The sequence below is a fragment of the Agelaius phoeniceus genome, chromosome 17 (assembly GCF_051311805.1).
Source record: "Agelaius phoeniceus isolate bAgePho1 chromosome 17, bAgePho1.hap1, whole genome shotgun sequence".
Classification (NCBI taxonomy): Eukaryota; Metazoa; Chordata; class Aves; order Passeriformes; family Icteridae; genus Agelaius; species Agelaius phoeniceus.
The window spans coordinates 11,786,525-11,801,606 of NC_135281.1; the positions used below are offsets into that span (position 1 = coordinate 11,786,525).

Below are 15,082 nucleotides of genomic sequence, written 5' to 3' on the forward strand. Positions count from 1 at the left end.
CAGGCTGGGAAGCCCCTTCACTTAAACCCCATCAGACTGTCTAATGAGTCTCTTCACATCACTGCCAATTCTTCCAGCTCTTGGACAATTTTGTATATTTGTATTCCAGGGTAAAGCAAACTTGCTCCTGCGGGAGGCTGAGTGCCCAGCAGTGTCACACCGTGCTGCAGGCTGGAGCACGCCTCCTTCTGCATTCCCTTTCCTTGCTTCACTCCACCCTCTTTTGGCATGTCCACTGTTGAGCCAGGAGGTCACATCTCACCTGGCCACCCTCCATCCCTGCCAGGCTCAGAGATGAGGCCACACATTCTGTTCCAGGTCACCACACCCCAGCCCCAAGCAGGGACCAGGATCCTGCGGAGGGACAGCCCTGCCTGCTGTGCACACACAGCCCTGCCCCTGCTCCATCCTGGACCCTGGGAATGCTGGACAGCTCCTCGGGGCCCTTTCCTGCTCACTGGAACAGGAGCTGCTCTATTGATCCCACTGGAGTCTTAGCGGGGCTTTCCCTGCAGCTCAAGGTCACTGTGCCCTGCTCAGCCTCTGCTCTACAGCACATTTGTGATGGTCTTGCTCTGCAAAATTTCCATGGGTAGAGCTCAAGCTCCATATATCCTTTTTTATCTGGGTTTTTTTTTAAATTAAATCTGGGCAAAATTCCGACTGACTTCAAACAGCCACTGGCTGCTCGTTCTAGCTGCCCTCAGAGTCAGCATTTATTTGGGATACTCTGATATCTCTCATCAGAGGTGTGCAAAATTAAGAACATTGCAGATACTGTAGTAATCAAGTAATCCTGCATTTTTAATCACAGCCATTATAAATGGGCATATGGAAGATGTGAGAAATAACAATTGCACAGGATATCCAGGGAAGCATTTTCAGTCCTCAGGCATAGTTCAGCAGCACTGAGCAGAAGAAAATGAATGCTGAACTCCTGTAACATATAACAAGATTTTTTGGTTTGCTTGAAGCATGGATATTCACACATATGCAGATATATTTTTATAGATGCATATACATCTCTAACTTACTGTTGAATCAGTACTGAACAAATTTTGCTGTTACCTCAAAGAATATGCAGTGTCTTTCATTTCTCAACTGCTGCCAGAAATAATAATGAATTCTGGTAACGTATTTCTTCTCTTGCAATGGCTGGTGTGGTACTTCCTTAGTTGTTACAATATTCTGAGGCATCTTCAACTAATAAAAAGTTTCTAAATATTTGCAAGATCTACCCTTAGCTAAATACATTGTCTACACTTGTCTCTGCATAAAAGAGGGACAGATAATTTTGAGGCAAAGGAGGAGCTTGCAGATATTCCCTTTAACTCCATGACCTCTCTATCACTTTCTCAAAGGCACAAGATCATGTTTCTTGCCAAGCACACAGAATGAGGGCCTCCAGTACCGAAATTCCTAGGAGGCTCAACAAAAGCAAGGAAGAGAAATTCAATACTAATATAAACCTTTAAAAGAATACCGATTAAACAGGAGAGAGAGGAAAAAACCCCTGACAAATACATCAAAGACAAATGTAATTGCTTTTGAATAAAAACAGATTGCTTTCTACCTTCCTGCCTTAAAGGCAAGCACTGCAGCCTGGGACAGAGAATACCAAAAAACACTGCTAGAAGCAGAGGCACAAGTATTTTGTAGGCAAATTATCCTGTTCTATTTAATAGCTCAAAGGCTCATCTGGATTTCAGACAAGAAAGAGGATGCAATTTACTGCTTCTCTGACAGATGAACAGAGCTAGTTAAAACATTTGGGAACACTTTGAATATTGATCTGTCCTCGAATAAGATGTAAGAAATTTGATTTGCTATGGAAATGTTGTATCAATCTTCAAACCTTTATATGCCCCAAAGTGGCCTTCAAATGAAAGCTGGAAAAATTCTCTGGGAAGATGTCATCAGAGCTGTCAGCTCAGGGACTTCTCACCTTCCCTCCTCCAAGCAGCACCAGGATCAGTTCTTTGAAGCTGGGACATTGCCACCCAAAGGAATCAGAAAGGGAGCTGTACCTATTCTTTGCTCAGCAATAATGTCACGTTCTGTCCCCACCACGTGTGCCCCACAGCTGCCCGTCCCTCACAGTGCTGGAAGACAATCAATCAGGGCTGTGAATCACCTTGTTAAAAACAGTGCCCACCGGAGACTTCCCTGTCGCACCTCCGGCAGCAGAGCCGCTGTGATAAATGTTTGCTGACACAAACCAAAGTCACGGGGTATTTAACCCCTCAGCTGGCAAATAACCAAGGAGACAATCTAGGAAAAAAAACTCCCTCTGATTTCAGGAGACTTCCAGTTGTACTGGTGACACAGAACTAAGAATGGATACAGGAATTTTAGTTACAGTCAGCAATGAGCTAAACCAACCCTGCTCCCATATTGGGAACTGCAGGGTTACACCACACTTAAATAACAAATCAACAGCAGAGTTGGAAATAGAACATTAAAGACCTTTACAGCTCTGTTTCTCCCAAGCATATAAATGTGCTCATGTAAAAATCATCACTTTTCCTCATACAGCTTACACCCTCACTGATTTTTCACCCATAAATTTCCTGTAATTCAACTTCAGGTTTTTCCCTATTTTACCCTCTGTTAGAACAGTCTGTGGGGACAGAGGATGAGCCTGCAATTTCAATGTGAATATTCCCACTTCTGCAGGTTTCCACTGGGTCCCAAGCAAGAAAGTGTTTCTTGAGACAGAGCCTTCCTTGGAGTCTGACTGGATGCCAGATATTGAGTTGGCAAATGACTGAATTAAATATCAAGGAGGAGGATATTGAGTAGTTGAGACACAGGGTCAGGGAAAGGCCACTGCCAGGCTGGCTTTCAGTGCTCTGTAATTAGAATAACAGCCCTGTACGTGTGCAGTGAGTGTGTGAGAATGGTGCTACACAGCATTACTCTACAAAACTACTGCTTTTACAAATTCCACAGCCAGGAAGGGACCGCCAGGACCCAGGTTCCCTCCATCCCAAGTCTGCACTTTCTCTTCATCCAGAAAAAGATATACAATGGGATTGTTCTCACCTCCATCAGTCTTCCACCAACAGCCAGCAAGAGCAAACCTCTCCCTCATCCCCTGTGATGCCAGCAGAGTCCAAGCCACCACACCAAATGAACGTCTGAAAATCTGGGAAACTTTGAGACTTTTTTCAACTGTACCTGGTTTAGAGCCTTCATCAACAGATCCATTATAGACTTGGTTGATGAACTCCGGCCTGTTGTCATTCATATCAATCACGTAGATGTAAAGGTCAATGGGATTCTCCACCTTGTTTCCATTCATGTCCACTGCATGAGCCCGGAGCTGGGAATGAGCACAATGAAAGCACAATATCAGCAACTGCATTTGTGGCAGAATGAGAGACTGTTTTGCAAGGAGTGACTTTACATCATAAATACTTCCTCCAAATTGAATGGAGCCAGTATCTAATTCCAGCAGAAAGCACTGACATGGTTTCCATCTACACTCGACTCACAGTTTTTCAGAGCTTAATATAATATTGAAATAATATTTTGAAACAGTGATTGTCAGTGGAAACACTTCAACTCTGGTACGGTGATGCTATCTTATCCCCTTCACAGCTCACAGACCACTCTATTTTAATTTTTAAGACATATTGAACCTCGTCTGACAATCTGAAAAGCAAATTTTGCTTAGTTCCAAGTAAAGTGAGGAAATGATTTTGAGCGAGAAGTTTCTTATGGGAACCTGCAGCGTTTCACACCCATAATACTAGGGATTAGTAACTGAAGAGATTTCAGCATGATCTTAGTGATGTTTATTCTTTGTTTAATCATGGTCTCCAGGAACAGCAACAGCTACCGACCCCATTGCTCTGCGCACCAAAAGACATTTAAAAAGTCCCTTTCCTTCAAATAATGGGAGCCCCCATGGCACTAAGAATGCAATTTCCTCAGGCTTCAATAAAATACCCAGTGCTGAGGCATTTCAATAACCAGAGCCACAGTGTTAAGCCCTCAGTTAAACTGGAACTGCAGCTTTATCTTATTAGCAATAACCATCAGTAATAATGCCCAGAAACAAGAGCATCTGTTTTCTGAACAAAAGAGACAGATATAGCATGTCAAAATGAGTAATTAATAAAACGAAGCAATCACAATAGTCTGGAACAATCAGTAACCAGGTGAAAAAAATGGATAGCTTTCTCATTAGAGGGAACAGATGGCTACTGTAAATGGTGTGTGGCTGAACGGCGTCGGGAGAGCTCTGACAGCCAGGGAGGAGCTGCACGGCCCCAGCCCAGGAGGCTCTGCCTGGCTCTGAGGGCTGCAGATTTTGGCCACCATCCCTCTTCATCTCAGCCCCTGTGAGCACTGCTGAACCTCCACCCTGCCACGAGAACAGGGGATGGCACTCGGGATGGTGCCACATCCCACAGGGCTGGTGGGCTGGGGAACGGTCGGAACCCAGGACATTCCTGGGATTGCCCTGGATGACTTGAGACCCTGGCGAGGGGCTCAGAGACCTTGGCATGGAATCAAAACCACCTGTGCCTTCCATTTTAGCCCATGGAAACAATTACTGACTTTGTGTGAAGATTTACAAGCCACAAGAGTTTGAGTAGAATAATAGTTAATTTATCACAGGGTGAAGAAGTAGAATTCTGGGGATGTAGAATGGGGGTTCAAGAGGCAAGATAGAGCAATCTGGGCGTGTCCTGTCCTTCCTCTTCTTGTTCTTGTTCTTGTTCTTGTTCTTGTTCTTGTTCTTGTTCTTCTTCTTCTTCTTCTTCTTCTTCTTCTTCTTCTTGCTCTTCTTCTTCTTCTTCTTCTTCTTGTCCTCCATCTTCTGCTGTGATGGTGACACTTCTGGATTGGTTTAGAGACAGACTGTCTAACATAGGTGATAGGTATTGGAAAATTATTGTAAATAAAGTACACATAGTTCTTAGTGTAAAAAGCAAACACCACCCCAAGGGTGGTCAGCGTGCCACAAACTGACCTGCCAGACAGATCTCAGCAGGTCAGAGAAATAATGTTATAGATAAGGAAAAATAAACAACTTTGAAAAGCAGAACTGACAAATCTCAACTTCTTCTTCGGTCGCGGGGCTGGGAAAAAAGACTTTCTAATACCTCGTGAGCCTTTTCAATCACTGAAAACTTGAGAGGGAACCAAGGCTTCAGAGGACATCAGCTTCACAGAGTCACACAACGGGCTGGGCTGGAAAGACCTTAAAGCTCATCTAGTTCCCACCCTCTGTCACAGGCAGGGAACCTTCCACTTGATCAGGGTGCTCCGAGCTCCGTCCAACCTGCGCTTGAACACCTGCAGGGATGGGACAGCCACAGCTCCTCTGGGCAGCCTGTTCATGCCAGGGCTGGCTGGGAGATGGGGCTGAAGGACAGGGACACACCAGCTCTGCCATCCAGCAGGATGGCGGCCTCTGGTCCCTCCCAGCAGTTCCCTGCACCATCAGGCTGCTGCTGGGAGTCAGAGCTGACTTTACAGGGAGGTCTCCAGCTCCTCTGATGCATGACAAATAAATGTGCTAATTGCATTAGCCCTGGCTCCTGTCTTTCACTCTCGCTGTGCTGGTGATTGATGCAACTTTCCCCTTCATGTATGGTGATCAGAAGTCCAGAGCTTAACAAAAAGAGCTGCACACTATTAGGATGGGCTGGATTAACATTTAATCAAGCAAAGAGAACAAACTGCCACATGAAATGAGCTGGGAGAAAAACACTTTTTTTTTTCAAAGGAAATTAAGCAGCACGTTTTCTTTAAAGCCTGAAGAAGTCCAGCTTTGCTTTCAATACAGGGTGTACCATTTGTGTTTCATGACTTGCAATGCTCTTAATATCTGCATTTCTTCCCTACATAGGAACTGCTTTGGCTCCCACCTGTTGAGCTATCCTTCATCATGTCAGATGTAGCAATTCAATAACTTTACAGTCAGAGGTCAGACTGTCTTTGAAAAAAAGTAATTCAGAGCTAAAATTAAAGTTATTATCTTCAAACTGAGGCAGCACTGGGCTCTCTCTTACAGCATTTCCAGCAGCGGAAATGGTTCCATTCAGAGATAAAGCAGAGAGCAAAGCTGGTATCTCCCCCCTCAGATCTGACTCTCCCCCTGCAAATTTTTAATTACATTCGATAGCTTTTGTTTGAAATCTCCAGGAGTAAGGGATTTCTCAGCAATGCACATCTATCTGCTTGTTGCACTCACTGAGTACATGTACCCATCAGCGCATTACTGCCTGCACTCAAGGCAAAAAAAAATTCAATAAGCAAGACTGCAGGAATCTCATCAAACCTGTGGTGCCATGCTCGAGTGTCCTGTGCCCTGCACCAGCACTGGGACAAGCTATGGGAGGCAGGGCAGTGCTGGGCACACTGGTGTGGTCACTGGCTCAGCATCTGCAGTGCCAGGAACATGGCACCCTCTCCCCTGCTCCTTTTTTTGGCCTGGCCTCAGGGAACATTTCTTTCCTTTTGTGCTTTTTTGCATTCATTTTCTCCGCCTGTTCTCTCTGAACAACTCTCATGTGCCAATGCCTCCCTATCTCCCACAACATGTGGCTTCCCTGTGGTCAGTGCCAGCTGTGGCAAAGGGAGAAGGGAGTCCTGAGCCACAGGGTTGATTTTCAACTCAATGGGAGCTCTTCCTGCTAAAAAACATCCCTTGTTAAGAGACAATTCCTCACTAGAGACCATCCTCAGCAGAGAGAGCCAAGGAGGGACTCCAGGGGGCCAATCTGTCTGCTGGGAAACTGGCTGGGTCTCCAAGGCAGATCTATACTACATTTCCCTTCCTTAATTCATCTTCTGCCTCATTCTCTTGTCCTACTTTTGGCATTCATGAGGCATCCTCAAGCTGGACAACACACTTTGTTCTGGAGCCATTCCTCAATGGCTGAGATGGGGCTCACTCCTGTGAGCATCACCTGAGCCACAGGACACATGCCAGACATGGGGCATGCACAAGTATTCAAATGGGAGCTGGTGGGTGCCTGAAGAGACAGTTAAGAAACATTTATAAAGTTAGTTTGAAATATTTACATTTTCCCCAAGAGGAAGAACATGACAGGACTGAAGAAGGAATAAAATCAAATTAAATACCTTGCAAAGGATTCTGAAAAATTAATACACGTAGCCAACTAATCTCTAGCTGATGCATCATCTGCTGTACCAGCCAAGGAGCTGGCTCGATATTCTTTAACAAATATTGTTTAAAACTGTGACAATTATTGCTATCATATTCAGCAGCAGCTAGCACAGGTCTCTGAGGTTTTCCTACTGACAGTTTCCAGTGTAAATGTAGCTGTTGGCATACAAATGATTTGGTATCATGATTATTGATTACACTGGAGGCTGGTGGTATCTGAAGGTAGTTAGTCAAAGTCAACACAGTGAATTGTGTTAAATACGAATATTACTTAGGCACTAATACTACTAATACAAATATACATTATCAATCAGTGACAGAGCCTCTAAGCAATAAGCATACAATGTCATGCCTAATTTGTGTGCTCTTAATTGTGATTAAAAGTTCAGTTTAGAGCATTGTGACACAAATGGCTGGCATTATTCAACATGGCTCAAAATACTGGAATTATCCCTTAATTTGTAGTAAAATTGTTTTGTTCCTTTGCATTTAAAACAACTCTTTGTCAGTCTATAACCCACCTGTTCTGCTCCAGCCATTTCTGAGGGAGTATTTCATCAGCCTGAAGCTGACAGTGCACACATGTGTCTGGAACTGGATTAGGACTTGCTTCAAAGTTTCCCTATAATGCATATTACTTGAGTATCATAAGCAATGATTACTTACTGACATGTTTATGCTGATGTCTTTTGAAAACCGAGCTTGAAAAACGTCTTGGAAAACTAAGCTACCAATTTTCTATCCCTTGTACTTGCCAGGCCTAACTGCAGCTTAATATGAAACTGGTGTCTGGATCAGAAAAGACATTCAGAGCCACTAATTCTGTCAGCAGCACAAATGGGACCTAGGGAGTGCAGCTAAATAAGGCCAAGAGAACTCATGCATATTAAATATCACTACCTGCTGCAACTTCCTTGGCATGCATGGAGCATTTCAGGGGCTGACTGCAAGGGGAGATGCAGCACACGCACGAACCTGCCACAGGGAGATGGCTGAGAAATGTGGGGATGTGCCCCATAGATCTGTGTCCTTGCTGTGTGCCCCATGGCTGTGTGTCCCTTGCTGTGTGTCCTTTGCTGTGTATCCCATGGCTGTGTGTCCTTGCTGTGTATCCCATGGCTGTGTGTCCCTTGCTGTGTGTCCTTTGCTGTGTATCCCATGGCTGTGTCCCACGCTGTGTGTCCCATGGCTGTGTGTCCTTTGCTGTGTGTCCTTTGCTGTGTGTCCTTGCTGTGTGTCCCATGGCTGTGTGTCCCATAGCTGTGTATCCCATGGCTGTGTGTCCCATAGCTGTGTGTCCCATGGCTGTGTGTCCTTTGCTGTGTATCCCATGGCTGTGTGTCCCATGGCTGTGTATCCCATGGCTGTGTGTCCCATGGCTGTGTATCCTTTGCTGTGTGTCCCATAGCTGTGTGTCCCCTGGCTGTGTGTCCCTTGCTGTGTATCCCATCACTGTGTCCCACGGCTGTCTGTCCCTTGGCTGTGTGTCCCAAGGCACTAATGACACCAGGGTGGCTCCCAGGACATCACTCAGTGCCACCTGTGCAGTTCCACACCATATTGTGGGGTTGCTTTAGTGGCTGCAGAGCCCTTTTTGCTTTTCTCTGCTCGTATTTTCAGCTGACTCTGCGTCTGGGATGTCTGTGAGGTCCCTGGGGAGTTTGTGCTCTGGTTTGGAGTGCAGACACAAACTACAGCTGAACTTGCTATCACCAGCACACACAGCACCTGGGCAGGAGCTCTGAGTCCCAGAGGCACATACATCTCTGCATAACTCAACTCAGAATGATCCTCCCTAAAAGTTCAAGAATGATCACAAAAACAGGGGAAGTTCTGCTGCAGAACTCCTGATCTAATTAGAAAAAAATCTGTTTCACCTTAGGGAATGAGGCAGGTTTCATCAGACAAATGGCTTGCTGAATGCAGGGAGTGTTAGAACACTAGTATTTTAAAAATGGTAGTCCTGAAGCAATACAGATAATTATGCATAAGAAAATATGTGTTGAAAATGTGGGAGTTAATGAAACAGAACTCTTGATATGTAGCCTTACAAAGACTTGCAAATTATTGTTCTTTCTTTTATAATTAGTTTTTAGATTACCTGGGAACAAAAGCAGCAAGGACAACACTCAAGAGTGACAGAGATGCTGAAAAGATTTGGGTTTTTTTAGGGCTGCAGAAAACATGAAGCTGTGTAAATGCACCCACCTTCACCTGGAACACAAGGCTGCACAGAACAGACACAGAACCCATGTCCTGCTGGGCCAGAGGGACCAGTGGTGCCTTGCAGCTCCACTGACATTCTCACTCAAGAGCAAAGCTACTAATTCAAGCTGAAGGAAACTGCAGCAGATCTTAAACAAGTTTAAAGGTGGCCAAGCTCTGCAGTTCACATCCAAGCTACACCTCAGTCACTGCTCTTCCAGCACTCAGTTCAAACCTGGCTACATGTTGCCTTTCCTATCAGATAGAGACTGGGCTCTATGAAGTGACATAAATTAATTGACTTCTTCAAACCCTCCACTAGCCAAAACTTTGAACTTTATTTTCTTTCTGGAAATGGGCCAAATTTTTTCTCATTTTCAGCACTGTAGTTTCTGCTCCAGTGTTTGGGTCATTGCTTTGTGCCTGGTGTATTTATAAAGGCTTCATAAAGGGTTAATAAATGAACAACTGATGGTTCAAGAAATCATCAATCCATTGCTACTGAGGCTGAAGGATCTAAAGGTCACTTACGGGCACAATTTAAAATGTTTTCATCACCTTCTACTGTTCTCCTGACAAAGATTTTTCTATCATTCAGTATTCCTGTCTATAAGGTCTCATAACATACTTATCAGTTATTCTCTCTATAAAATACATGTTTCTGTAACCTTTAGAGTATGAATATGCTTATTTACATATGGATGCCACTAGTTCAAGGTTTCTGTGAGGAACAGCAAAGGCTGGAAATCCTGTGTTATGTACAAGGCAGATTCATCCCATCACCTTTGACAAGGCAAGAATTCAATTTGCTGAATTCACTGTAACTGGTAGGTTCAGTTCATTTTTAAGGGGCACAGGGTTTTTTAGGATGGAGGACAAGATCTGTTTCATCTCATGTTTTTGACTGCGAGTGTCTGATCGCAGACATCACAGCGGCTCCATCAAAAGTCTTAACTTTTTTATTATTGACTAGACTGTTATAATAACCTGGCACTGCTGAAACAATATCAACAACGCTGAGATGACACACACTTTATCTCAAATATTTCTTCTCCAAAACAACCTCTCTTCATATTTTCCTAGGCACAACAAACAAAATAATTGTTCTTGTTCACAGAGTATAAAATAATTTTTCTTCAGATCTCCTTTTACCCAGGGGAAATCTCTTTTTCCACCCAACTAAAGAGGTAATCTATTTTCTTTATCTTTCCACCCCAGCCCAGAAGCTGTGTCAACATGGTTAACTGGATACCTGATAAAGCTGACAGAATGTGCATCTCCGACGGCGCCGTTCGGGACGCGGTGTCACTGGAAGTGACCCGTGCACTCTGCTGGCATTACAGCCTCCCTGGGAAGGGCTATTACCATGCCAGGAGATGGGCTAAGGCTTACAGCAGCCCATCAAACAGCCTTTCACAACCACTCCAGCAGACGCAGAAAATGTTTGAAATGTTGCAGGGCTATCATGCAAGGGGCAACCTATTCTTTTAGCAATTTGTGGGACTGGATCTGCTGTGCAATTACACTGTGCAATATAAGAGCTGGGATTTATTTCAAAACACAGCAGTCAATTACACTGTGAGCATTCTGCAGGTAGAGCATTTTATGAACTAGGATAGCATGAGGCACCATCACTTTTGAGTGTAATTAATCTTAATTAATTCCCTGATATTTAATATTAGCCTATCTGCGTATTTAAAAACCTATCTGACACACCCCCATCATACTGCCTGAACATCTCCTGGTGAATTAAAGTGAAAAATGACTATAGCAATTATTGCATGTTTAGATGCAGTAATGATTCTTAAATTAGTAATTTCCCAAGACATGCTAATGTAGTGACTGGCTTCTCATGGTTTTGGGTGGTTCAGTCTACACATAAATTTGCATGGATTTAACAAGCAGTGTGAAGTTGCACCATTTTAAACAAATGACTCTGGGTCTGAAAAAGACATCAGTTTATCTCCACTTTCATATAATCACAGAATTGTTTAGGTTGGAAAAGCCCTCTCAGATCAAATCCAACTTTTCCCCTAGCACTGCCAAGCCCATCACTCAACCATTTCCTCAAGTGCCACATCTACACAGCTTTTGAATCTCTCCAGGGATGGTAACTTCACCACTGCCCTGGGCAGCCTGTGCCAGGGCTGGACAGCCCTTTTGGTGAAGAAATTTTTCCTGATATCCAACCTTAATCTCTCCTGGCATAATTTGAGGCCATTTCCTCTTGATCTGTCACTTCTTACTTGGGAGAAGAGACCAACCCACATGGCTACAACCTCCTTCCAGGGAGTCACAGAGTGATGAGGTCTCCCCTGAGCCTCCTTTTCTCCAGGCTGAGCCCCCCCAGCTCCTTCAGCTTCTCCTCATCAAACTCACTCTCTCCAGGCTCCACCACCCTTCCCTGGACATGCTCAATGTGGCGAGGGGCCCAAAACTGACCCCAGATTTGAGGAGTGGCCTCACCAGTGCCCAGCACAGGGGGACAATCACTGCCCTGGTCCTGCTGGCCACAACACTGCTGACACAGGCCAGGTGCCATTGGCCTTCCTGGCCACCTGGGCACATCTGGCTCACGTTCAGCTGCCACCACCCAGCACTTTGCATGGGTTTGGCTGATCTAGCGTGCCCCTTCTTGAAACCAGCCATTCTGCTTTGACTTGTGGGCCCAGCTGACAGTCAGGATGTTTGATGCTCACGTGGTAGGAAGCTCTTTCCTCCCTGTCCATCGGGCGTGTCACGTACATCCTGCCAGACACAGGGTCGATGTTGAACACCTCCATGGGCGGCTGGTCAGCTCCCACTCCAGTGATGCTGTATCTGATGTGGATCTCCTTGTCCTTATCGGAGCGGATCTGGAGGAAATAACAGAGACAGCAATCTGTAACTTCTGGACAAAAAGCCACGTGGATGTTTAAGCAACTTTAAATATCTGAAGGCTGCAGAGATGTAATACCACTGTCAGTCCTGATAAGGGAGCTGAACACCAAAGATTTGGTGAAAAGCCATGGAAAGTACATTCCACAAAGTTTCAGCTGTTTTGCTCCTTTTTAATTAATGAGAAATCACTGAAATTGTGACTTTTTAACTGAGATGTGGAATAGCCTAAAATGCCCAAAACCCACTGTTTACATATTACTGAAACCCCAGTCGCCTGAAAATGTCCAAATTTTTCAGCCATACCCAGAGTCTCCCAGCTATTAATCATTTCTGAAAACGCTGTCTGCAAGCTCCCCCATTGTATTCTCAGTCCTGGTGACTGTGCACAAAAATACTCCCATGAAACTCAAAGAACGGGGCTGTTTGCTCCTCTTTGTCCTGCTGGCTTGACAAGGCCAGGCTGGGAATGCCCAGTGGGATGTTACCATTTCATGTGATTATTTGTTGAGGAAAAATATGTTTTGGACACTGTTTCTGAAAGTCCTTCCCTCCTGCACCTTGAGAACAACATAAACCAAGTACAGCACAGTGAGTTCCATGAACCTTGGAGACAGAGCTAAGGAAAAAAAGGAGGGAGGTTAATATGTTGTCCTAGCAACCCTGACTATCTCTTTAAACACAAATTTAATTTTCTGATCAAATGCTGAAAGAAGTTCTTGCAACAGCATGACTATTCCCGAAAGAAAGTGCAAGGTACAAATAAATTACCACCCCCTGCACCATCACAAAGTGTCTTGGCACTGTAAGAAGCGATGTGCATAAATTTTTCCCTAACAGGTCTATGAATACAACGAGGCAGTGGGAAGATAATAGAGCCCTCGTAGCTGAATGCACGTTGGCATCTCTGCTGCAGCAGCTGCACCCTTGGAGGGGCCTGAGTGAACTTAGGGGGATCCTGTGTCCCCCAAACAGCCTGGACTGGTGGAGAGAAGGTCATTTCCCAAGGGAAGAGGAGGCTTTGCTTGTCAGGCAAAGGAATTGAGATGGGGCTGTGGGCTGCTGCACACTCCTCCCATATGTGACCTTCTGCTATTCCTTCCTCTCCTGACACAGGAGGCTGACAAGACGCTGAACGTGTTGGTGCAGGGCAATATCAGATCCCTGGCTCCCAGAATCTCCTTTGATCCCTCTGTCCAGATCATTACCAAGTTTGTACACTGTTTTCTTTGTACTTCCCCACCAAGCTGTCTGCTCCTGCTAATGGCTAATCATGTCAGTTATTACAGGCCCTGCCAGGATTGATCCGCGCGGCACCTGCGCCGCTGGAGCTGCAGGTCAGGGAATAGACACAGCTCCATTTGTCTTCTCTCCAAAGGATTCACTGCTTGTTACACTGTTAGCACTGAGAAAACTGACTGGACTTACACTGCTGTAGTCACTTCAAAGAGGGCCTGGGGACGCTGAAAGTGCCCTCATGCTGCACAGGAGGATCTGTCCAGATTTATGTGGGGCTAGCGGGTATTTGGAAGAAAGACCCAAGTAGAGAAGCCATGAATTCAACTTTCATTAGCTAATCTGTGGGTGAGGAAGGGTGTACTAAAATCAAGCACTGCTTGCACAACTGTGCTTTCAGTGACAGCACTGTCACCAGTTTGAGAGCTGAAGATCACAGTCCCCATTTTCAGAAGGTCCCTTCAGAGGGAAGGGCTGGAAATCGAGCTGGTGGCAATGTCTGTGCAAGAGCACAGCTCACACCAGGGAGTTCAAGCTCCACCCCACTACATCCACAGCTGGAGCCAGCTTAAGGTAAGTGGAAACAGGGAGACACTGCTGGACCTCCAGCTTTGAGCCAGGGTGGGGTTCCCACCTCACAAATTAAAAACCACTGTAATGTGGGACACACAGCTGTGTGTCTTTATCAATGCGGGTCTGCACAGCTCCAAACAAACTATAATGTAAATTTACCCTCAAAAAAGATGAAAAAAACCCTAAACAACCCAACAAAGGTACTTTGCACTTCTACCCAGCCCCAGCCTGGCTCAGCTATGGCTGTACTTGAGCAGAAATGCCAAAGAGCTAAGCAGACACTCCAGGGAACCAAAATGGGAGCAGTTTTAACCCGAATCACAGAAGGGAAGAGCCTGTTAGTGGACATTTTTCTGCTCTATTTCCTGTTGCATATACTACCCAGATCCCATTGTGATAGAAGCATTAGAAATGCATAGAGAGAGACAGAAACAGGGAAAAGGAGCCTGGATTTAAATATTCAGTGCTAAAGGCACTATATTTTATTTTTGGGAAACGCAGATAAACAGAAGCTCTCGAAGAAAGCTATGTACAGTTTAATAAAGTGCACGCTATAGGATGTCCTTGCAGCACTTTTATTAGCATTAATAGGGTCTAAGCTGTCTGTATGTAAATCATTGCAGATCTAGGAGATGAAATATATCATAAGACCCACAGCCAATTATACTGAGAGAAATCCATGAGCTAATTACACTGCATTGAGCAAAACAAAGATGGGGGAAATGTACTGCAAATATTCAGCAAAGACTCGTTATTTGCTGTTAATTGCAATCATAGCACAAGGGTTTGCCTCCTTCCTATACTTAAATCCATTTCCAGTAAATATACAAGGGTGTGAAGTGTTCAGAAAAAAAATAATGTAAGAAGTAGCACTTGTCACAGAAAGTTGCAGAGACCATTGACAATGAAGCATAGTAGATTTTAGTACCAGGGAGATATTTATCACACACATGCTTTTTATATTGGAGCATATAATGATATCCTCTTAATGAGATTAAAAAATTAAAAAAAAAAAAAGATTTTTTCAGTAATCCTGTAACA

At 44.6% G+C, this 15,082-nt stretch overlaps 1 protein-coding gene across 2 annotated transcripts in view; it reads right to left on the reverse strand.

Annotated features, from left to right (window-relative positions):
• The window catches only part of LOC129127871 (cadherin-4), a 421,144-nt gene that overhangs the window by 84,777 nt on the left and 321,285 nt on the right, over positions 1–15,082 (reverse strand). For both annotated transcript variants that reach the window (XM_054644769.2, XM_077187244.1), the window contains 2 exons: positions 12,055–12,210; positions 3,181–3,325 (listed from right to left, as the gene is read on the reverse strand). In XM_054644769.2, coding sequence (XP_054500744.2) covers positions 3,181–3,325; positions 12,055–12,210 — 301 coding nt within the window. The remainder of the gene's footprint in view (positions 1–3,180; positions 3,326–12,054; positions 12,211–15,082) is intronic.